The sequence below is a fragment of the Balaenoptera borealis genome (genome assembly GCF_965194805.1).
Source record: "Balaenoptera borealis genome assembly, chromosome: 18".
In the NCBI taxonomy this organism is placed as follows: domain Eukaryota; kingdom Metazoa; phylum Chordata; class Mammalia; order Artiodactyla; family Balaenopteridae; genus Balaenoptera; species Balaenoptera borealis.
This window is the reverse complement of record NC_138877.1, coordinates 52,729,566-52,755,317: the sequence shown is the minus strand read 5'-3', so window position 1 is coordinate 52,755,317 and position 25,752 is coordinate 52,729,566. Positions and strand designations below refer to the sequence as shown.

The 25,752-nt window shown below is 39.1% G+C and overlaps 1 protein-coding gene across 7 annotated transcripts in view; it reads right to left on the bottom strand.

Annotated features, from left to right (window-relative positions):
• The window catches only part of LOC309615920 (uncharacterized protein), a 402,693-nt gene that overhangs the window by 348,912 nt on the left and 28,029 nt on the right, over positions 1-25,752 (bottom strand). For all 7 annotated transcript variants that reach the window (XM_082366005.1, XM_082366010.1, XM_082366008.1 and 4 more), the window contains exon 3: positions 14,272-14,394. In XM_082366005.1, the coding sequence (XP_082222131.1) occupies positions 14,272-14,394 (123 nt within the window). The remainder of the gene's footprint in view (positions 1-14,271; positions 14,395-25,752) is intronic.

Here is a 25,752-nt window from a genome sequence, read left to right as displayed (position 1 = left end):
CTGAGAGTGTTTAGAAACCTTTATAGCAATTTACAAAGTACATTCTGTCTGTTGAATCTAAAAAATAAATAAGGGTTTGTACTTTATGTCCTGGTAGTTTTCATCTCATTTCTCATAATTAATTTCACTGTATTCTAAAAAGTATATCAGCCCACAAAACTTTGAGGGTTAAAGAAACTAATCCTTCACCACAAAGAGTCTGAGAAGCTCTGCTGGACTCAAATTCCTCTCAAAAACAAATCAGCCCCTAATGGATGTAGGTGAAAATAAGCATGTATCAGGAATTCTATACACCATCTCAAAATACTTTATAAGTAATAGTTAAGAAATGCAAATATTCACAAAATATGAGACTTTTCTAACCAGCTTATCCAAAACAGCATACAAGGCACAAAGAGGTAAAGACTGCCCTTTAAATAGCAGATGTCAAGGACAGAATCTGAAAGTGAAGGTTAAACGTTACCGTCAAGGACAGAAGATGGTTTGACAAGGCATAGTTCCTTCTTCATGGCACATAGAAGAAACCGAAGCCCAGCGCAACCACTGCCCCGTTGCTGACCTTTCCAGAGGTCTCTGGTTGTCAAGCATTCCTTAGGTCACCGAACCTCCCTGCTGGAGAGAACTCCAGTGTCTTCTCGTCACCTAGGGTCACTCCACAGGTCGGGAATAAATGGCAAAAGGGGTGTCTTTGGCACCCAGCTAAATAACCACATCATCTGCTTCGTGCAATCCTGTAGTGTTTTCTTTTTTTCTTTTAGATAATAGTTAAATTCAGGTTCAATACAATTTATAGCATTAAAACCAGATTCTTTTTTGAGGTAATAAACTATGTTCTACAGTTTCTCTCTCTGGTAAATTGGTCCTTTAAAGCCACGAAGTTTATGATAGGTCTGCCATGAACACTCTTGTAAACATGAATTGTTTCATATTCAGGTTTCTTTTCGTTGCCTTAATTTTCAGGTAATTATACTCCTTTGTTCCACCCCAAGCAGCACTTTACCTTCCTTGGTATTTATACATCCAAATAATTACAGATGGTTATCAAAGCCTGTCTTTGCTGTCGCTAAGCCAAGATGAACCTATTTAATTCCCTTACCTGTCCTCTTAAGTCAGTCCCTCCAGCCCCCTCAATCATCTTCCTGACTCCCTGTCTGAACGTTTTCCAAGAAAATGTCTACATCTTTCCTGGTCTCAGGCTCCCAGAACAAATGTGGTTTTCAGGTGCCATTTCATCAGGATCACTTCCCTACCCCGGGGTAAATCTCTTGAATTCTTCACATCCCTTTGGTCTTTTTCCCCCTTCCTATATCCAGCGTGGGTCCAAGGTATTTTGCTGCCCAAGGCAAAATGAGGCTTCTTTTCTTTTATGCCATGTAATTGGATTTATTTCAGAAAGTTTCACATTCTATCCTCCACCCTTCCCACTCCTCCTCCTGCTCCTGAATTATAGATACACTGCTAAATTATCTGGCTGCAAAAGACCATAAACAAGTCCAAAGCCTTGTAGTATTTGGAAAGGTCAAAGGCTCTAGGAAGCAAAAGTGTGGATCTGATCATTCATTTCTAAAAGCCTCAGGGTCCCCATCTTTAAAACTGGGCAATGACAAAAATAAGAAATTGTTTGTAAAAATAAGAAAGAATATACAAAATTATTTGTAACAAGTAAGGAATTACATAAAGTAAGTTTTTTGTTCTTTTTTATAATAATTCAGGCTTTGTGGGCTTCCCTGGTGGCGCAGTGGTTGAGAATCTGCCTGCCAATGCAGGGGACACGGGTTCCAGCCCTGGTCTGGGAAGATCCCACATGCCGCGGAGCAACTGGGCCCGTGAGCCACAACTACTGAGCCTGTGCGCCTGGAGCCTGTGCTCCGCAACAAGAGAGGCCGCGATAGTGAGAGGCCCGCGCACCGCGATGAAGAGTGGCCCCTGCTCGCCACAACTAGAGGAAGCCCTCGCACAGAAACGAAGACCCAACACAGCCAAAAATTAATTAATTAATTAATTAAAAAATAATAATAATAATTCAGGCTTTGCTAGAAATAGTGTCACAAAATGACTTAGCAAAAGTAAATACTGCATGTGGAAGAAATGCTACCAGTAATCCAGACTTTACGCTTTCTCGCTCAAAAGTCTTCAAAGTCATGAAAGGTCTGTGGCATAAATATTATCCTGTATATTTAAGGACTATAAATATAGTCCTATCCGGGAAGGGATTTTGTGTAAGGATGAACAGTTGGCCTGCTGGACATAAGGACTGCCTCACTGGGAGTAGGGGCAGCACAGAAAGCCCCTCCCACAGGTAGCAGTGCAATTGTTAAAACTTTCCCAAGTGGAGATCTGGGCCTCTGTACCATGCAAGGGAATGCATGCGCTGATGCCATATATCAGACATTTGGATGCATGTTGCCGGGATCAATAGATGCTTTGGGGAAAGACCATAAACTCCTGAGAGTGACTGATCACCAATTAAAGTATAATTGTTCACGCCAGGGGCCTCCTTAAGCTGTACACAAAGAGACTCTCATCTTTTACAACCAGAAGGCAAGAAAAATTTAGGATCCAACCCCAGAATTAATTTAAGAGCAGCAGAGCTCCAGGAGAGGTTGTATTCTCAACCTTGACCCATTCACTACTCCAAGGTCAGGACTCTGATTCTGAAGTGGTGGGAACATAAGATATGGGGTGAAGATATCTGAGTTGATACATTAAAAAAATCTTAAATGCTAAGATTTTCCTGAGCCTTCTGGGCCTGCAGAAGTGGTCCACTCCTCCCTGTTAAAGGCTAGTGTCAATGCAAATTGTCACTAAACAATCTATGATAAGGAGTAGAAGAGAGTTTTGTTCGAGCCAAGTTGAGGACTATAGCCAGGGAGACAGAGATTCGAGAAGCACTCGAATTGTGTTCCACTGGACTACAAAGCAGAGGAGGCTCATCTAGGCAAAAACTGCAAAATTGCACAAATTGTTTGTCAAGAACTAGGATTGGAGCTGGCAAGAAGTAAGGGTGCTTGTTAAACAAGGATTGGTCACATAGTGACAAGGGGAGACCTCAAGACCATAAGGTTGCAGCTAGGAGCTGGTAGCAGATAACTGTTTTGAGAATAGCTGGTGGTATCTTTGAATTTGATACAGTTCAGAAAATTCAAGTTCTCAGTGATGCAGAAACATGTCTGAAACCACATCCATTATGGCCACTGGGCTCCATTTTGGATGCCTGAGCCACAGTTACTCCATTTGATTTTTAAACGATTTTAAATATGTCATCACTAGTGACAGACCTCCCTTTCTTAAAAATTATGAAGGAACTTCTGCCTTACAAGATCACACACACACACACACACACACACACAGCATTCTTGATGTACTCCCACTTCCTGGCCACCAGACAATAATTAGGACTAAGTCAAAATAAAATCCTGCTGGAGAAGTATTGGATCTGCTAACAAAGCAAAGAGATTATACCTTAATATTGCCTCAGGGCCCCAAGATGTACCAGCAGAAACTGGAGGAGTACAAGACAGAATTCTGAGTACCACATCAATAGGAGCAGAACATACAACTGGACTAGAAAGAGTTTCTAGGATGGCAGCTCTCTTCTGTGATACAGAGCTTCACATAGTGGCAAGGATCCAGGGAGATAACACTAATACATTGCTAGGATGGCTCTGGGAAGCTTGGAGAAAGTGATAGCACTCACTAAATGAGTAGAAATGCCACAACTATCATGGTGAATAGTAAAGAAGGGGTCAAAAGACTCAGAGACGTGGGCATGCTAGAGTGGAATTTAAATGGTAAAAATGAATGCATAAATGAATAAATATCCTCCCTTACCTTGGAAAGACACATTTATACATTGCTGCAGGAATTTTCTTTCTAAAACTCAAATCTGATCACATTACTCTTCATTCTCACATACCAAACAAAATTTAATTGTTTTAGATTTATTATTTTTATTTTTATTATCTGTGCCTGGCATGTATTTGCCATATCAAAAAATACTTGTTGAATAAATGAAAGGACCTGCTAAGCTCTCAAGACTCAGTTCCTCCCACTACCTTCTCGTCTAAATACCTCTCATTTGAAAGGACAGACACGATGTCTTTCTCACCACTCCCCAAATACGACAACCGTTCACAGCCTGTGCCTTTATATAAGCTGATCACTCTGCCTCAAATGCTATCTCAACCTTCTTTCATCCATTCACCCAACAAATATTTACTGAGTGCTACACACACCCTCCCTGCCAACTCCAATTCACTCTTTATGACATCCTCTCTGAGAAGGGATTCCTGTCTTCCCCAAGATAAGCGGGCTTCTCTGGGCCATGGCACCTCGAACCTTCCCCTCTAGACACCTCCCCTTTGAACTGCTATTTGTCAGTTTACGTCTTTCTCTCCACTGAGTGCACTCAAAGCAGGAAGACCACCCTCTAGCTCGGACCCCAGTGAACAGGAAGATGTGTTGCAGATACCTATTTCTTTCGTCTGCCTGGTCTCATTTTCAACGTTCTTGTAGCGACACTCCTGCTTCTTTGGGGAACTACTGCACTCTCCCCCTGCCCCCAACTCTGTGTGGCTCCAACAGCTAATCCCAGTTCATCAGTCATGGGTATCACACATGCCCTTAGTCACAGAGGTGGGCATGTGACCCAAGCAGGGACCTGTGTGGTCCCTGAACAGGAAGGCGCTCCCTCTTCCCAAGGGGTGGGGGGGGTCACTAACTTAAAGTAGCCTGTGGCCATGACCTCCTGCTCTCAACCACATGAAATAGGGAGAATGGGGTCAACGAGCAGAGAGAAGTAGAGCGGGGAGAGCAGACCTAACATTATTTTAGTCTCTGAAGCCCCTGAGGCCAGATGCACCCCTAGTCATTCAGGTAAATCATCCCCCAAAATTGTTGAATGAACACAAATGAAATTTTTAAAAATGCTTTCAAAACAGTGTTCATTGTCAAAATTCAATTCAAACATATTAAATTATTCCATAAATTATTATCGAGCCTCTACTGTGGGCTGGGCATTCTTTTAGATGTTAGGCTGGCACCAGCAACTTACTCTTTTCATAATATAATGCTATTTGAAATTAGCACTTACCTCAGAAAAAGGAAACAAGCCCTTAGAATTTTATTAAATATTTGTATTTTAGAGTGATAAGCCCAGTCTTTTTTATTGTATCTATTCTTGGTTATTGGGATAATTTATGGTCTAACGTGAAAGCAGATAATAGCCCTCCAAAATGGTATAGATTTTGGATCAGTCATGCGAAAGTCAGCTAAACAGTAAACATAATATATCAAATGAGGTCAGGAATAAAAATGTATATTTTACCCACAAATGTATATATTTACCCACAAAAATTAAGATTGATTTGATTCTCAATAAGGCAAGAATGATAATGTAAGAATCGTATTACTTGTTAATGATCTAACTAACTTGCCACCTAAACGCGTTGACACATTTCCCCTGAAATAGAGTAGCATGGAGTGGAGGTACCAGATGGCATAGTCAAGAGGTCAGTGTTCCTCTTGAAAAGCATGCAGCCTGAAACTTAACATCCCTAAAGATGTGATCTATCCCAAACAGAATACAGGATTCCTACCACCTGGTACTGTGAATCCTGACTGTAGAACTTTGGCATTCAAGGATTAAATACATGAGGTAGAAACTCTTAGAGAATAACTCAAAACAGTGACATGTATTTTTCCCAAGGCACCAAATAACAAGGCTGGTAATTTCAAGCAAATCTCTTAGCTAGACCTATGTGTGTTTCCCAAATCTGGCTATGTCTCAGAATTACAGCTTTTTAAAACTAAAGCTATCTGGGTACTTACCTACCAGTCAGATTCTGAATCAATGGATCTAAGATAAAGCCTGAGCACCAGTATTTTTTTTTCAGTTCCCAAGATCAAAGCGATGTGAAGCCAGATTTGAGATCTAGGAAACGGCCCAGCACTCCTATCTGAATAAATCTTTCTTTTTCTCTACCAGTCATCATGCACACTCAACTTTTTTTTGATGTCCATTAAGTGAGATATAAAATTTCATCTAATATTGAAGAGATGGTTGACTTGTGTCATGAAGCTATACTTAGGAAATGTGATGTTTTTCCATATCCAAGAATTGGGTAATCCATGAAGATCTTAGAACACAACCCTCCTGAATATCAAGAGTCTACTATATCTTATAAATTTTAAGATTACAATGGCAGCTACATTATATTTAAAATCTTGAATTTTAGAACTCACATAGACTTGGGAACTCATTCAGTTTAACTCCCTCATTTTACAGAAGAGAAATCAGAGCTATTGATGTTAATGTATTAACATCATTAATGGATTTCATTCAGATGGCAAATGAACTCTGAAATGTATATTTTAGTGTAAATTTTTCAAATTCTGCTTTGGTGAACACAGCAATCTCCCAAATCACAAAAGCCTTCCAAAATACTGAAACTGATCTGTGGAGTCCATTGTGCCATTGGGTCAGCAAATTGGGAGCTGATTCCATCTGTAAAAACCTCTCAGTTGGCAACCATGACTACCTTCCACCTATTAAAATGGTCAGTTGACCTGATCATTTATAAAGCCTCTAATTTGAAAAACAAGGAAATTTCTATAAATCAAGCTGAAAAAAATGTTGACAGAGTATTGTGTTCTCAGATGGAGCATATTCTAAAATAGGGTGGATCATAACGGGTTTGTGGCTCAGGGTTACCTCCAGGAAACACTCAAGGCTTCTGAAGTTTGATTAGTGAATCTAAGCAGACCATGTAACTTTCTAATCATAACAAACATAATGTTCAAAAAGAATACTACTTATTGGTTTTCAAGAGAATTCTACCTCAAGTGAAACTGATACAACATTTCTTGTAGACATGCACAAATTGGTTCCTTTGTATACAGCGCCAGCTTTTATAACATTGAGAATAAATACACTACAAAGTTCTCAAAAGTTATCTTTAGATGTTTAATACCTGTATAATTGAGGAGACTTGTGGCTTTAGGTGACTTATAGTATGTCACCGTTTTATATAGCAACACTCCAAAGAAATCTGTCAAGTTTAGACTAAGTTTGTACAAGGCAAGACTCAGTGTGAAACCTATCTCAGATCACTTCAGACATTTTTAGCATACATATGAAGCTGGCCAGAGACAGAATGCCCACACCAGATCTACCGCAAGTCTGTAGCATATGTCATTGGCCAACTATGCTTCAGATCATGGGGGAAATATTCCTGAGATGTAGGCGATTTTCTAATTTGTAACGAACAGAGACATAGAACCAGGCCCAAAAGGGTCAGAGCTTGAAGGGGGATTACTTCTTTTGTTCATTAATTTGTTTATGCAATAATCCCATGTTAGGCACATTCGTTACAAATACAAACTAGCAACTTAGATCTGGAACTTTCCATTGATAAGTTAACAGGTTATATAGTATAACCTTGTCTGTTTGAGATTTACTGAACTGGAAAAAGAAAATTTATTATTTCAGTCTAAAAATTGACTTAGAGAAAGAAAAATACATACTCTCAACTAGTTATTCATACTGTAGAAATTATTGAAACTATTATTTAGGAACTCTCGCAAGACTGTGCTCTAAGATTTTCCCAATAAGGAAAATAAATCCTCCCCTGAGTCTCAAATCAAAACCAATAAGTTCAAGTACAAAGTCAACAAGTAAGGTCATCCCATCTGTGAAGATTTCTTTAAATAGTGACATAATACAAGGTGGATCCCTCCTATTACTTATTTAGTAATTTCATCTTAGCACATCTGAAATTTTAAGAAACAGTAATTTTTTTTCTATGCCATCAAGTTTACTGGTTATTCATTCATGAATAATATCAGAGGTAATAGATGCTACATTTAGGAAAAACAATGTCACATGCTATACCAGGAAGTTTTTAAAAGACAAGAATGGTTTGGAAAAAATAGAACTCAACATCATATTAAAGAAATTTTTATTCTAAATATATTAGAGGAAGTATTTGGAGGGCATGGGCTCATATTTCTAGTTCAGAACTTCCTTTCAACTCTTTCTACTCAGTCAACAAGTTTCTCATTCCAAAAACACCTCTAACCTCACCTAGGCTGTATAATTTTTCTAAAAGTACTCAGTTCTCAAAATGGCCAGTGTCCCAAACCTTCCTATTTGAAAAAAAAAAGGGCAAAGACAAAGAAGAACTCAATCTAATGATCTGAATTTCTCTTTTTTCCTATTCAAGAATGAGAAGTATTTCAAAGTAAAATGTTAGTGACATGTAGAAAAACCCTTGTGCCATAATGCACAGTATAGAAAATACTTAGGACACTTATAATACAATATTGTGTTACCTTAAAATGTTTTATTTAAGTCCCTCATCTTTCTCAAAAATAAAAAAGCTTGGAAGAATCCAACAGAAAAAGACATCTTAACAATGATTAAGAAATGAAATTACAAAATGAAAACTTAAGTATTGAGGAGAAAGCAAATATTCTAAAAACATAATTGAGAGTGAAATTTATCTGTGATCATCCTGAGAGGTAGGGATAAAATAAGAAACACAATCACCTATATTGATCCTTTGAATGTAGAAGTGGAAGCACATCAATTTCTTGACTAAAATAGTATTATTAATATCATCTAGGATTTTATATTGTGTGGCTCAATAGCTAATGTTCTTGACAACGGTTTTCCAACAAATACAGAAGTCCTCTTTAAATGACTCTTTCTTATATAACCCCCAGCTTTCCAGAGAACACATCCTGGAGATAAAAATAGGGTCATGAGAAGAGTATTCTCCAATTCTATGCCAATTGAGAAAGTGTAACCCATGGTAAATTCCTCAACAAATGAAAAGTCCCCAAGAAGGGCCTTCTTGGCTACAATTTGGCATCCACAGTTTTCTTTCTCTCCTGTTCTATAGTGACAGCTCTGTCACTGCTGAGGCCAAAAATGGGGGCTACATCACTGTAGCTCCCAGAAGTGGCCATCACCAATGGTTGGCAAGGACATTAACATTGTTGCTAAGAGTTGATGTCTGTCCTGAGACTGCCACCTTCCATTTGAATACACTAAGCTTGACTTTACCTTAGGGGCTTGCCCTAGCTATTCCTCTGCCTGGGAAGCTTTTTCCTCATGTCTTCATGTGGCCAACTCCCTCAGGAGCCCATGTCTCTGCTCAGATAGCCTCTGTTTCCCTGAACATGCTACCTAAAATTATCATTATCCCCTAGTCCCTCTCTATCCCATAACCCTGTTTTATTCTGGACTTGGACCAAGTCACCAAAACAATCAATCACTCCTTCTTTCTGATTCTTCCTAGAGGACCAAAACACAAAACCAATCAAATCAAAACAAACAAACAACAAGAAAAACACTTAAAGTTGGCCAAGTTAATGGGCAGATAGTGGGATGAGTTCCTCAAAGTTGTGCAGCATCAAATAAATAAAAAGCAGTCAGTGCCCTCCTTCTATCTGGTTTTGAAATTCAGGTTTACTTCCGATGGGTCCTGATTGGACCTTGTGCAGCAATATAGCAAAATGTTAAAAGGTAGCAAATATATTTCAGGTTTTTCCCAAATTAAATATCTGCACAAGGGACTTCCCTGGTGGTCCAGTGGTAAATAATCCGCCTTGCAATGCAAGGGATGCAGGTTCGATCCCTGGTCAGGGAACTAAGACCCCACACACCATGGGACGACTAAGCCCGCAGTGCCTCAACTACTGAGCTCACGCACCTCAACTAGAGAGCCCACGTGCCGCAAACTACAGAGCCCACACGCTCTGGAACCCGCACGTCACAACTAGAGAGAAGCTCGCGCACCGCAACGAAGAGCCCACGCGCCCCAACGAAAGATCTCACAGACCTCAATGAAGTTCCCACGTGCCGCAACTAAGAGCCAACACAGCCAAAAATAAATAAATAATTAAAATAAATAAATAATAATTCTTAAAAAAAATCTGCACAAATTAATAAGGTTAATGTACTACTAACCTCAAATTTTCCATTTGTCCCCAAAGTACAATCAATTAAACATATTTTTTTAAAAGAAAAAGTGCTGATCTCTAGAACAGAGGTGTTGGCACATGTGGTACAAATAGGAAGAATTTCGACTGAAACAAGTACATCTCTGAGAAACAGGCACTCTAAAACTTAGAGCAGTGAGGAATCCAGAAAGTTTGGTTAGGTGTGAGAGGAAGTTCTTTACTTAATGGCAAGCCAGAGCATGCGAAGATGGCAGAACTATTTCATAAGATTGCACAGTGGCTCGTTACAAACTGAAAGGATTATTTAGCCATAATCTCCGTACTTCCCAAAACAATGACACTGTGATCACAGCGCATGCCCAACACTGATAAGAATAGTCTTATTACTCACCAAGTTGACTTCAAAAAGGTTCAGGATTCATTTGCAGAATTTAAGACAAGATTTAAACAAGTAAATAAGTATTTGTTTAGGTTGTCCTTTTTGAATGTTGGCATGAAATTGAGGCTGGTTATGAAATGTTAACATGCCGACTGCCATGGCGTTACCTGAACCGGATAGCCTGGCATTGCTATTGAAGTCTCAAGGCCACAACAAGGTATATTAAACTTTAGGAAATACAGCCACAGGACACACCAGCAGAACTTGCAAAACTCTGCTGTGATATCCCAAGGACTGTTTAGTTAGTATTTATAGTTGATGTTTCCCAGCCAAGTCTCTTAGGACAAAAAAGTAGACTTGGCATTGCAAGGACTCATCTACCCTCTCAGACTTCCAGGACCAAGTATTCACGAGACTTTATGAGAGTAAACTTAATTTTTTTCCATTATAATGTCTGTTACAAAATTGGTGAATGACTTCAGGAAAATATTTTGACCAAATCTAAAGATCATAAACAAAAAAAAGTTGGGGGGGGGGATTCAAATTACACTTTTTCCTATTTCCTAAAGACAAATTTGTCCTGAGAAGTAGAATCAAACATCTTTAGTTTAAAAATAAAAACTAGGTTTAAAAAAAAAAAGGAAAGATACACCATGCTCTTTGATAGAAAGGCAAAAATATTAACTTGGATTTTTCCTAAATTAGTATGTAAATTTAGCTTAATTCTAATAATCATGCACATGGATTTTTTAAATTAGATAAACTAAATGAAAAAGAAAATAAAAACTTAGAAATAAAACAGCAAAAATAACCACAAAATGTGATGAAATAACAATAGAATATTTCTATATGGTAAAAAAAAATATGTGTATATATATATAGATCTTAAATCAAGTCAAAATGCTGAAAACAAACTGGAAATATTATTTGCAATTCATGTACACAATGGGGAAAGGACAGTCTCTTTAACAAATTGTGTTGGGGAAACTGGACAGCCACATGCAAAGGAATGTAACTGGACCACTATCTTACATTATACACAAAAATTAACTGAAAATGGATTAAAAACTTGAACCTAAGACCTGTATCCACAAAACTTGTGAAAGAAAACATAGTCAGGAAGCTCCTTGACACAGGTTTGGATGATGATTTTCTGAATCTGACACCAAAAGCTAAAGCAACAAAAGCAGAAACGAACAAGGGGGACTACATCAAGCTAAAGAGCTTCTGCACGGCAAAGGAAACCACCAACAAAATGAAAAGGCAACCTACTGAACAAATGAATGTATTTGCAATTCATATATCTGATAAGAGGTTAATATCCAAAATATATAAAGAACTCATATAAGTTTACAGGAAAAACAATTTTTTAAAGAGCAGAAGATCTGAAAAGACATTTTTCCAAAGGAGACATACAGATGGCCAACAGGCACATGAAAACATGTTCATCATTAATCATCAGGGAGATGCAAATCAAAACCACAATGCGATATCACCTCACACCTGTTAGAATGGATATTATCAAAAAGACAATAAATAACACGTTGGTGAGAATGTGGAGGAAAAAGGGACTCTTGTGCACTACTGATGGGAAAGTAAATTGGTACATCTGCAGTGGAAAACAGTATGAAGTTTCCTTAAAAAATTAAAAATAGATCTACTGTATGATCCAGCAATTCCACTTCTGGGTATTTGTCTGAAGAAAATGAAAAGAGTAACTCAAAAAGATATATGTACCCTTGTGTTTATTGCAGCATTATTTACAATAGCCAAGATAACCTAAGTGTCCATCAAATGGATAACTGGATAAATAAAATGTGAGATATAAAATAAATATATATACACACACACATCACACATGCGTGCACATGCACACACACACATGTGCACACAATGGAATATTACTCAGCCATAAAAAAGAAGGAAATCTTGCCATTTGCAACAACATGTATGAACCTTGAGGGCATTATACTAAGTGAAATAAGTCATTCAGAAAATAGAAATACCATATGATTTCCTGTATATGTGTAATCCAAAAACAAAACAAACAAAAAAACCCCACAAAAAACAAACTCATAAATGCAAAGAACAAATTGGTGGCTGCAAGAGCAGGAACAGGGGATGGGGAATGGTGAAATGAGTGAAGGGGTCATTAAGTAATTTTTTTAAAAAAAGAAAAGTGGCATTCCTGGAATAGGCTGCATAGTCACAAGAAGTAGAGAGATAAAAACACTAGATATACTTATTTATTATGTGATGTGATACAAAATGGTTTGTGGAAAATGCTTTTGCGACACCATATCTATGGTGGTAAGGAACTAATTTTGGATCTAGTCATCATTCTTGAAAAAAATTGTAATCCAAGTTAGAGTTAAATAAATAAATAACCTTAAAACAAAACTTTTTAAAACTCAGTATGAAACCTTACGTTATAGAAACACAACTGAGATTTTATGGATGTGGGTGGTTAAACATATGTGGGCCACTGAAAATTTAATCTGAAAACTTTCAGAATATATTTCCTTATATGTACTTGTCCATAGTAGGGTTAAAGCTTTTAATCTGCAGTCTGTCTAGTGATCAGAGAGGTAATAGTTAAGGGAAAAAAAGAAAGAAAGAAAATGCCAAAAACAAACTGAGAATAATTTGCAATTCGTGTCCAAAAAAGTCTAATTTCTCTAATACCAGGAGCTTCTAAATATCAATAAGATCAACAAAAAGCAAGCAAAGTTTAGAAGCAGATTAGTCACTGAAGAATAAATACAAATGTCTTCTAAAAATATGAAAAGATCTTCAATAAAGAGTAATTTTAAAATGCTAAACTCTACTGAAATTCCATTTTTCACCCACCAGATTAGCAAAGTTCAAAAAGTTTGATGAGGTACAGTGATGGCAAGTATATAGTGAACCAGGAATTAAATTGCTGCTGGTGTGTAATTGAGTCCAAACTTCATGGAAAGCAATTGGCAATATCTATCAAAATTTACATGCACATACTTATGGAAATTCCGCCTCTAGGAATTCATCCAGTGGAAATACTTGCACATGTGCAAAACAATATTTACATAAAGATCTTCACTGTAACATAGTTTGTATTAGCAAAAGTTTGGAAATTGCCATCAGTAGGGCATTGCTTAAATAAGTGACAAGTCATCTAAACCATGGCAGCACACTTGCTTTTCTATATGATGATCATTCTCCAACATCTGTTTTGCTAACAGGCCGTATTTCGCTAATCCTCTCCCCAGCCCTAGGAGATTAGTCTTGAAGAGTGTAAATCGATCATGGTCATTCCATTCTCCCTGTTGGAATACAATAAAACCTCCAGACCACTGTCTCTGGAGGAAACCAGTGGTTGGGGGATAGGAACTGAAAGGAGATTTACTTTTCTCTAAATGCCTCTTTGAACTCTCTGAATTTTTCAACAAGGACAAGTATGTATGAAAAAAAATACATAAAATTTGTAAATAACGTCATCTTCCATTTTTAATTAAGAAACTGAGGCCTAAAAATTATATTTTTGAAGGTTTTGAAAGTAGTAGCAGAAATGAAACCTAAGTCTATGTACTCTAGCTGTAAAGTGAGTCCCAGCAAGGCCCAGCCTATCTGGATATAAGGTCTGTTGTTATTTGCTTTAATATCATCTCTTTTCCCTGGTGAATATGCAGAATGGTTTAAAAACTGATAACCGTAAATTCAGGCAAAAGAGTTCAAATTCTGTCTCTGCCACTCCTTGAGAGCTGTATGAGTTTAAGCAGGTAATGTACTTATTTGCACCTCAGCTTATTCATCATCAAACAAGATAACAATGAAACCTCAGGGCAGTGAGTATTCAGTTACAGCTGACCCTTGAGCAACACAGGTTTGAACTGCAGGGGTCCATTTCTACGCGGATTTTTTTCAATAAATACGACAGTACTACTTACCCCTCCTTGGTTGAGTCTGCGCACGCAGAATCGTGGATGGGCCCACCTTGGGACTTAAGTAGCAGTGGCTTTTGATATCCATCGCGGGTCCTGGAACCAATCCCCCAAGATACCAAGGAAGGACTGTGGTTTAAATGAGATAAATTAGAAAAAGCTGTTAGCCTTGTGCTGGGCTTTAATGAGTACTCTAGTAGACATTGGTTGTTGTAACGTGCTCACTTAATGAAAGTAGATTCAAATGAAGTTTTGGTTCAATATTTTGGGAATTTCTCAGCCCTTCTTAAAATAACCTGAAATACCGCATCAGGGATCATAAAACTACGATTGGGATAACTCCTTTTAAATCAGCTAAAAGAGTATTCTGGTCAGTGTTTCTCACACTTAAGCTTTGCCTGAACATTGGAATTACTTGAAGAGTTTCTTAAACTCCTGATGCCTGAGTCCTACCTTCAGCGACTCTGATTTAATTGGTTTGGGCTGCAGTCTGGGCAGCAGAATTTTTAAAGAATTTTTAAAGGTCTAATGTGCAGCCAAGGTTGAGAACCACTGGCAGAGACTCTTCATAAATCATCTGCTCTTAAGTTATCGCTATTCTCATGGTGTTGGTAGAGGTTTTGAGGGCTTATGTGTTTCCCTCAAAGATTAGAAGTTTCACCAGGACAAGAATTATCTCTTTCTTTCTTTCTAATTCTTTTTCTTTTCAACCTCTGCTTTCTATCTTTCCTTTCATCTCATTAAAGTGCCCAGTTGAATCTCTATCTTCTTCTGTTGATTGATTGGCTATTAAAGATTGCACACTCTGACAGCAGCTGGAAGCCTCGCTCCTTAAGCGTTTTCCTCCTCAGGTGGTTACCTGCTTAGTGAGAATCACAGCAGGTGGGGCATATCTGCCACACTGCTAGGGCTCCGTCTACAGGCAAATATTTCAGAAATGGGTCTGGTTCCCAGCCAAAGCAGTCAAGTTCCCTGTTGTTTTTCCTTTCCTCCCATTTGTTTTCAACTTTTACTGAATTAAATAATGATGCACATGAAACCATGCCCGGAAGTAACTATTTTGGTTCTTGCTTTCAGGCGTTTAGGGAAGGAGTGTGATACAGCAGAAGAGCACTGGATTTGAAGTCAGGGTGTGGGTTCAAGTCCTGGTCTACCACTTACGCTGAACAATCACTTTGCATCATTGCTAGGCCTCAAATTCCTAATGCATGAGATGGGTAATAATAATATAGGGTTGTTAGGATAATGAGATTAGGTGTCTGGAAAGCACTTTATAAAATATAAAGCATGTTTCAAATAATAATTATTATGATTGTGAAAGAAATAAGTGAAAACCTTAGGCAAATGATTACATCGGTTCCATATAACAATCATTTAGCATCCCTCATTTAGAAGAGAAATAATTTCCCTTAAGTCTTTCCTTGTTTGCCAAATCTATCAGATCCTACATCCCTGTCTAAAATTTAACGTGGTTACCCTTATTCCCAACCCTGTAAAATTTGTCATCTAAACACAAAGCAAGTATGTCATTGTTGAGATATTCCATTTCCCAGAGAACTCTTAGAAGGAAGATATGATGTAAAAAGCAAAGGGAAGGCAGCTAGTAGGCATTCGCTCATTTATTCATTCCGCAGGTGTGTACTGAGAACCTGCCAGGTGTCTTGAGAGCCTGCTGGGTGGCCACAGCTATGTGAGGAACTGTGGTGAAGTACTAACCAGGACCAGCGGAGGAAAAGTGATAAAAGTTACAACTAGGAAAGATGGCGATCATCAGCAGGAGACCTCACGGAGTCAAAAACTATAGAAGTGAAGCTTGAATTCACCGTTCAAATGGGGCTGGGCAGGATTGGTGCCCAGGCATGGAGAACAGGAAGGTCTGGGCGAGAGAGAGCACGGTTCGTTAGAATAACTGAAAGAAACTGAGTATACCTGGAGTGTGTGAGAGGGAAAGTGGTGAGAGAAGAGGCTGGAAAGGTAAACAGGAACCCTAAACCTTGGAACCCCTGTCAAGGGATTTGGATTGTATCCTAGGGGCATTGGGAAATCATTAGAAGATTTGAAACAAGAGTGGGAGCCTCAGATTTCTAGGGGTTTTTTTGTGGGTTTTGCTCTGTTTGTTTGGTTGCAGTTTGGAGCATGCTTTTGAGAGGAGAAGGAACGAGGCAAGGAAACTGGTTGTAATACTCCAGGGGGAAAATGCTTGTGATCTAGTCTTGTGACAAATGGAATCAGAGAAAGGAAGGGAGCATTCTTCCTAAAACTCAAATCTGATGATGTCACTCCCACACTTGAAACCCTTCAAACTTTTCCCATTGTTCTTAGGATAAAATTTCAAAAACTCTTAAGACGGCTTAAAGGGCCCTTCACGTTCTGGAACCCCCTTCCTCCCCGCTTACACACCAACCCTCTCTGCTCCTTGTATGTACTAAGCTCTTTCGACCTTGAGGTCTATTACACATAAGTCGCCTAGAAACTTCATAAACTGTTTGGTTTACTGAGGAATAAATGAATGAAGTGAATGATTTAAGAGATAAGTATCAGTTAGGCTTGTAATTGATAAAACTTGGAGGGGAGAAGGACATCAAGGATGAAACAAATGTTTCTGGCTTGAGCAACTGGTTGGTTTAGGGAACCTCTGAAGGAGAGGCAGAGAAGATCGTTCAATTTGGCTTTTATTGAGCTTGAGATGGCTGCAAGTTATCCAAGAGGCGATCCTAAACAGACTATTGGACCTCAGTACTTAACATACACCTGATTCTGTGCCAGGCACTTTCTCATCTATTATCTCCTGTAATTAACTAAAGCCAAACGTAGACGAAAAACAATTAACTATATGATCTAATTTTAAAACAGGCGCTGCACTAATTATGCTAATCCGGACTATGAGTAGCCCACATCTATTCATCTGCGGAAATGAGAAATTTATCCCTGGAGGAGTTTTAAACTATTGATTTCAATCACTTCATTTCCAAAGTATCCCTATGGCACAATTATGGGAAGACTTAAAAAACAAAAACAAGCATAGATGGGCTGGCGAATAATTTTATTCCCATGGAGCCATTTTAGCCTGTCCCAGTCTTTTGCATGAGTAATCCTGGGGCCCAGCTCATTTTAAATAAGCCCAACAGAGGTAAAGAGGAAAATGCCCTACCACCTTCAGCTCAGCCAACATTCTGCATTCCATACCACCCTCAACATCAGTCCCTGCAAGAGTTCTCCCTTCCTACTTTTGGCAAAGTATTAAAAGCCAGACCTGTGAAATATTTCTTCTACCTGGTTTATATATTTTATGTATCTTTGTTTCATCTCCAGGTACACATTAGCATTCCAGAATACATTTCTATTGCATCCTTCAAACCTGCGGACTCTAAGTTCCCCAGCAATAGAACCAAGCTCCTTGCTCCATAATATTTTAAAACAATGTTTCTCAAAATATGATCTATAGCTCAGCACACTGGAATCAACAGGGCTGATTTCTTAAAACACAGACTTGGGTCCTTACTCCCAGATCTACTAAATCATCATTTCTCAAGACAGGACCCAGGAATCTGCATTAGTAAAAAGCTACCCAGGTGTCATATATTCACACTAAAGTTTAAGAATTCGGATAATTTTTCTTAAGTAAGGTAGACAATTCTCACTACACATCTTGCTATCAGAAATAGTTATGCCTTCTCACAGAGAAGTAATATACCAGAACAATAAATACATTCAATAAGTTAATAAAAATTTGAATCCACAGGTGAAAACAAGAGACTGTTTGAACACTCTGAATTGGACTCCTTGAAAGAAAATTTTAGAAGATTTTACCCACCTACTGCTGCCACTAGAATAATTGCTGGAGAACAAATATTTTACACAGAACTACTACGTACCAGGTAAGTGTTCGCTGATTACAAAAAAGTAAGCTAATTAAAGGGGGTACTTTATTTTTTTTTTGAATTTTATTTCATTTTTTTATACAGCACGTTCTTATTAGTTATCTATTTTATACATATTGGTGTATATATGTCAATCCCAATCTCTCAATTCATCCCACTAAAGAGGGTACTTTATAATTAAGGTATCTTGTTGAGAGTAGGGAAGATTGATTCACGTTACAGAGTAATTCCTGTGTTATGAGGGTTTTGTTTTTAGATTTTGTTTTGTTTTGTGCCTATTTGTTTGGTTTTTGGTAAGTGCTTTTCAAAGACGTTTTCTAAAAGGAATGGCAGAATTGACTCACTGAATTAAACCCTCAGCTATTGCCCACAAACCTTCATTCAATGTCTGTATCTTTCCCATAGAAAGATTGTGTGCGTGTGTGTTTATATATATATTTAATACTCAACCTAAATACAGGTATTTCAGTGTGTTTAAAACTCTTGTTTTCTGAGACAAATAAATACTGTTATTTGAGAGATGCTGGACAAACAGAGATATGTGAGACTTAATCTCTGTGTTTCTCTGCATTTTTTAAATTTGAAAAAGAGAAGACAAAATCACTTTTGTGAACATTTTCATTCACAAAGCTGCAGTCTTTTTTTTATTATTCAGATACTGAAAGGTTAATTTTTAAGTACTTTTCGTTTGCGAAATAAATAGAAAATTCTATTATCCATCAATTAAACATAGGTAAGAAGTAACAGACTTTGAACAGAGGAGAGATACATATTATGCATGCAAGGAAAATTAAAACTCGAGATGCTGCCGGGGTGCGGGGCACGTGTTTTGATGTACAAAAGAACCATTGTTCGTGTGGGACAAAACCTCCCCAGTATGGAACAGAGATAAAAAGGCGGGAGTTTCTAGCAGATCAAGGTCAACTGAGATCTATGAATAACGTAAATGCTATTAATCTAGTACCGAATGAATCACGGGAGTTCAGCAGGGTATGGTTATGTGGCAGAGTTCGTGGCAGGAGTGTTTTATGTCACTTTTGTATTAGATAATGAGCATATTCATCCAGATTCCTAAATACCATCCAAACTGGCACAGAAGAAGCCTTAAGGAGCTTGAGAGAACAAATCAAAGAACTAGATCTGAAGCTCAGAAAGGTAATAGGGATGTTCAAACAGTGCGGCAAGTTACGTTTGCAGGCATCCGTACAATCTCACCCTGCAGGAAATAGCGTGAGAAAGGATTTCTTAGTTGGATGGCTAGCAGCTTATTATGTGTAATGTCGCCTCCCTCATTATGTCCTAGTTTAATACTTAGAAACGACGCAGACAGTAATACCTTAAAAGACTGGATGCTGGAAAACATGGAATTCTTTTCCTCTGATGACTAATTTAAAATACAAAATGAGCTACTTCTTTCTTCAGGGAAACGTTATAAAATCAGTAAGTATCATTCTCTTTTTTTCAGATTAGAATCTACCTAAACATTTGGGATTCCTTTCATCTAAGTCTTATTGAAATATATATTTATTTTATATATATATATATATATATATATATGTTTATTTGTTTATTTATTTATTTACATTCCACACCCATTTATATTTTTTTATTTTTTACTCTTTATTGGAGCATAGTTGATTTACAATGTTGTGTTAGTTTCTGCTGTACAGCAAAGTGAATCAGCCATACATATACATATATCCACTCTTACTTAGACTCTCTTCCCATATAGGTTATCACAGAGTATTGAGTAGAGTTCCCTGTGCTATACAGTAGGTCCTTATTAGTTACCTATTTACATATAGTAGTGTGCATATGTCATATATATGTGTATACATATACATATATATAGTAGTGTGTATATGTCAGTGTGTATATGTATATTTTAAAAGCACAATTAAAGGAGTTGAGAAAAGGAAAAAAAGAGTTGAAAAGGAAGGAGAACTGGGCAGAAAACAGAGGACTTGTAACTGGTGCTAGTAAACTAATCCAACAGAAAATAGGAAGGAAACAAAAGAAAGAGAAATAAGAATAAAAGAAAGTAAAAGTAAGGAAATAATATAAAGATGAATTTTTTTTAAGTAGACTGCAAAGTAGTACACTTTTCACTAAGGGACTGCATTTCCATCCACCCAGTGGAGCATAAAACCTGTAGAAATACATTAAAAACTCACAAAAAGCAAGCACCATAGAAGATTGGCCCATGATGACATATTAATTTGAACACAGCTGGCCACATGTACTGAGCTCCTACCGCTTAGACCCTGTTTCCACTTTATTCATTCTTTTATTCAATAAATATTAAATGCCTTGAATTGGGCATTGAGGATACTGCGGTGAACAAGACATACATAATTCCTGCCTCATAAAGCTTGTTGCTTTAAGATTGATTTCGGTGGTTAAAGAGGGTTGAATAGTGCTCTCCAAAAATTCACATCTATCCAGAATCTCAGAATGTGACCAATTGGAAATAGGGTCTTTGTTAGGATTTTGAGATTAAGTCAACCTGGATTCAGAGTGGGCCCTAAGTCCAAGGACTGGTGTCCTAATGAGAGGAGCAGATGTAGAGACACAGAGAAGGTGGCAGAGGGAAGGTGGAGGCAGAGATTGAAGTGATGCATCTATAAGGCAGGGAAAGTCAAGAACTGCCAGCTGCCCCCAGGAGCTAAGAGGGCAGCACGGGATGGTTCTCCCTCAGCTTGCAGAAGGAACCAGCCCTGCTGACTCCTTGATTTCAGACTTCCTGGCCTCCAGAACTGTGAGAGAATGAATTTCTGTTGTTTTAAGCCACCCAATCTGTGGTCGTTTGTGATGGTAGCCCTAAGAAACTCAGATAGTGATGCACAGAATTAATGCAGACGTCAAAACCCAGACTACAGTACCACTGAACATGTGAGCAGCCAGAGGAAACAAAAATGCAGACATCAACAAAATCCTTAATAAAGGAACCAAAGAATGAAGGTGGGCTCACCAACAGAAGGGACTTTAAGATCATCTGGCATCATCCTATTCATTTTAGAGCTGAAGAAACTGAAGGAGATCTGTCCTTTGGCTTCCTTTCTCCTTTGTCTCAAGTAAGATGTAGATGGTCTCTTCTGTGTCAGGCAGGAAATCTCTGTCTGGCTGACACCCCGAATGATTAAGCTGGATTCCCAGGGAGTGGGAAGTTCTCACCAGTAAGATAGTAACTATAAAATGCTTTTATTCTAGAGTACTTAACCTGTAGGTCACAATGGGAGAAGCAAGAAATATGGACTCCTGTCCTTTAGAAACACGTCCACAATCCCAAAGATGAGACCTGTTACATTTAAGCTATGAGTAAAGTCAAACAAGTATATTTTTGGTTCCTTGGGTTAAAACTAAAGGCTTAAAACAAGGCAGAAGAAAGGGAAAGTAGAATGTTTCCACCAGTGGCATTTAAAACAAGGGCAGGATGTTGCTATCTGGCTGATAGCAGACCAGTTCTATCAAACCAGAAAAGCCGGACAACACATACACACACACACACACACACACACACACACACCCTATTTAATTATGTTGAAGGACTACGAAAGTAGCCAAAAGCTTGAGGGGGTCAAGATCCTTGGCAGAAGGAAAGTTAATTGAGAAGCTGGGGAGAAAGTGGCTGCTGAGATACAAAGAAACTGGGCACAACCGTGAACAGTCTCATGGGACAGGAGAGTCAACAACGGGAGCTCGAGACCATCAGGAGACCCGAGATGTGAGGAGCCAAGATCCCAGAGAGAAGGGAAACACGGGAAAATAAGCCGCTTTTGCTCCTGAGACGCTCCCCCGTTCGTCTGTGGTGCAGGCCAAGAGATGAGGAAGCAGATCCAGAAGGCGCTTTGCTAAGCGGCTGAAACACTGAGCAGAGCTATTGGCAGTCTTGCTGCACTGGGAGATTAAAAAAAAAAAAAGAGTATGGGGGCTGCCAACGTGGAGGTGCCCAGGCAAACATTTCAGGGTTTCAAGTGAGATTTCCTACACATTCAAGTAAGGGCAAACCCCAAGTAGAGACGCCTTAAAGATTGGAACTCGGCCCCAAATCAGCTTGTTCCCTAATTGGTTTAAGGTGATCTGCTTGTCTACCACCTGCCTTCCAGAATCTAAAGAAATTCTCTCTGAAGAAAGAGAACATCTTCGAGCCCTTGTACAGTTTTTCACATGTGAGGTCCAGCCTTCCCTGGAAGATGAGCAGACACACTCGAGAGAGAGAACTAGAAGGAAAAAAGCCATCATGGAACCAGACCCAGCTGTGATTCGGATATGGAAATGATCAGACCCAAACTCTAAAACCAGAGCAGGTTTGCACATCCCTTTACCACGGACGGTTCATAAAGCATCACAGACAAACTTGTAATGCATGAAACTAGAATGGGACCTGGCTAAGCACCTTGGTGACTCAGAAACTTCTCCTCTGAAGGCTGTTGTTCTGAGGAGGAGGAGGGAACTCTGACCATTGCCCCAGAGGCTCAGTCCTGTACCCCCTTAGTGGCTGAAGCCAGTATTTCCCAAAATACTGCCAACCTGGCAGTCTGCATAAGGGATATGCAGACCAAGTCCTGGCACAGGGATATCCTTGAGGTAACAGCTTCTGGGACCAAGACAAGCAGGCAGAAAGGAAAGTGAGGGGGCCCCTGGCTTTCCCCACTGGCAGCATCAGAAAGGCTCCGAACGGAGAGAGGAGCTCTGATGCCGACAGGTGCCAACCTGGGAGGGAACCACTGGCTCCACGGTACCAGGACAGGCGACGGGCTTTGCCCTGGTCACTCACGTCTGTGCTCTGGGTGTCTTTGCATGCTAAAAACCAAGGACAGGGGTTTTGCTCTCTCTCTCCCTTCCCCTAATGACTTTTAGTGGTGAAGCAGTTAAGGCAGTATTCCTCCTCTTGGCTGGGACTTTGCATTTTTTATTGGCACCGTCTTATCCCCGGAGACAATAGCAGATTGTGTGCCGTGTTCGCAGAGGGATCTTGTCCTGGCAGGCAGGCTTCCAGTCAACACGCTTCACATCCTCTGCAGAGACCGTGCCGCGTGCCTTGTTCCAACCTGACTTTCAAGTGTCTTTTATAAAGACAATCATCCTAATCACAGCGGGCAACTGCGTGAGGAACTTGCACAGAACTGAAACCAAAAATACTCCTAAGAGAGTCTGAGGGAGAAGCAAAGAGAGAGAGGATGCCCCAAAGAGTAGTAGGGAAGGGAACCTCGACTGAAATCCTGGGACCAAAATGCTCCTGACCTCCTGCCTGTTCCCTGATTAGAAAAAGCCCTTCTCTTCCTCATACCTCGGACCTGGTTAACAGCCTAAACAGCTTTCTGTTGGGTAATTTTAACCACAGCCATCACCCAGGTGAGAAGCTTTCCTGGCAGAAAGGTAAGAAATTTCAAGATATGCAGAACTGCCAACCAGGGCCCGAGGGTCTGTGTCCCCGACCAGCAGCCACACCCCGAAACCACAGTTCCTCCCCAACAGCCGGGGGAAAGCAGCCCACAGGTCGCCTCCAGGAAAGGCTCTCTCGGGAGACGAGAAATATGAACTAAGAGAAACAACGACTAAAGCCCTCGTATAGTAACAGTTCAGAAAGCACAAAGCATTCTGGACTTCCATATTTCAAAAACTTATGTGAAGAAGACAGAGTTTAAACATAAGGAGACAAATTCATCAAGGTACAGCAGCTTGCCAGAGGTCACGTGGCTGGCAAATGACAAAGCTGGTTATTCAAAGAAACTTTCTGGCGGAGAAAAGACAAACCCGTCATGCAGAAAAATTCCCAAATAATTTACGGAGCTGCTCTGCCGTCAAGGAGGTGGCACATACTGCCCACTCCGTACGTGTGGGCTGAGCACCGTGACGACCTTCCAGGAGCACAGCGTGGGATCGTGAGGGTAAGTTCACCGTGGAGAAACCTGACACAACCTCAGCCATCAGGTGGTCAATGTCAACATCAACACTGATAATTCACATGGATAGTATGTCCCCTTGATTGGATGTGATGAGAATGGCACTTTACCTCTGTGGTCTGCCTCCCAAAAACCCATCAACCCAGTCCAATCGTGAGAAAAACAGCGGACAAATTCCAACTGAGGGACTTTCTACAAACACCTGACCATTCTACAGACACCTGACCAAACACCTGACCACCACCTTCTCAAAACTGTCGAGTTCAGCAAAGACATGGAACGTCTAAGAAACTGTCTCAGCCTAGAGGAACCTAAGGAGACATGATGATTAAATGTACTGTGGTATTCTAGGCAAAATCTAGATGGGAAAAGGTCATGCGGTGAAAACTAAGGAAATCTGAATAAACTATGGACTTCAGTTAATGATAATGTATCAATAGTGGTGCATGAATGGTAACAAATATACCATGCTAACGTAACATGTTAACAATAGGAGGAACTGTGTGCCAGGTAGATAAGAATGCTCAGTAGTATCGTCTCAACTTTTCTATAAATCTAAAACTGTTCAAAAATTAAAATTTCACTTGACTAAAATGCCCGAATATCTCTGCCTAACATCTTTCTACAACAGCACACAGTTCTGTCTCTTATTAAGCAAGCATTTTCTTGGTATGTAACTCAGTTAATTAAGTCTGGCTCCCTGACCAGACACTAGATTCTGAGAAAGCAGGGACCACGCCTGGTTTTGCTGAGCGTTTGACCCCTACCACTTTGCACAGTGGCTGGCACATAGTAGGTGCTCAATAATGCTGAATGAATGAAACTAGTTCCAAGGGTGTTTAGAACAGCTTTCTCTAAACGCATTAAATTCAAACATTCAAAGCTAGGTCAGAAAGGATGCTAAAATATTTAAAGTATCAAAACAAGAAAACAGGATCCCAGCACTGATTTCAATTAAGGTATTAATTCTGATGGTGGGGATTAACATGGACATTTAAGAACAAAGCACAAACCATATGATCCAGCAATCCCACTCCTGGGCATACATCCTGAATAGATGAAAACTCTAATTCAAAAAGATACATGCACCCCAATGTTCATAGCAGCACTGTTCACCATAGCCAAGACACAGAGACAGCCCAAGTGCCTATTGATAGATGATTGGTTTAGGATGTGGTGTATATATATATACATGTATATAATGGAATATTACTCAGTCATAAAAAAATGAAATATTGCCATTTGCAGCAACATAGATGGACCTAGAGCATATCATACTAAGTGAAGTCAGACAGAGAAAGACAAATATCATATGATATCACTTATATGTGGAATCTAATAAATAATACAAACAAATCTATATACAAAACAGAAGTAGATTCACAGAAATAGAAAACAAACTTATGGTTACCAAAGGAAAAAGGGAGGAGGAGAGGGATAAACCAGGAGTATAGGATTACCAAATTCAAACTACTGTACACAAAATAGATAAGCAACAAGGATTTACACAGGGAACTATATTCAATATCTTATAATAACCTATAATGGAAAATAATCTGAAAATATATATATATGTATAACTGAATCACTTTGCTGTATACCTGAAACGAATACAATATTGTAAATCAACGATATTTCAATAAAAAATAAAAATAAAAAATTTTAAAAAGAACAAAGCACAAACTAGAGCAAGGTTACAA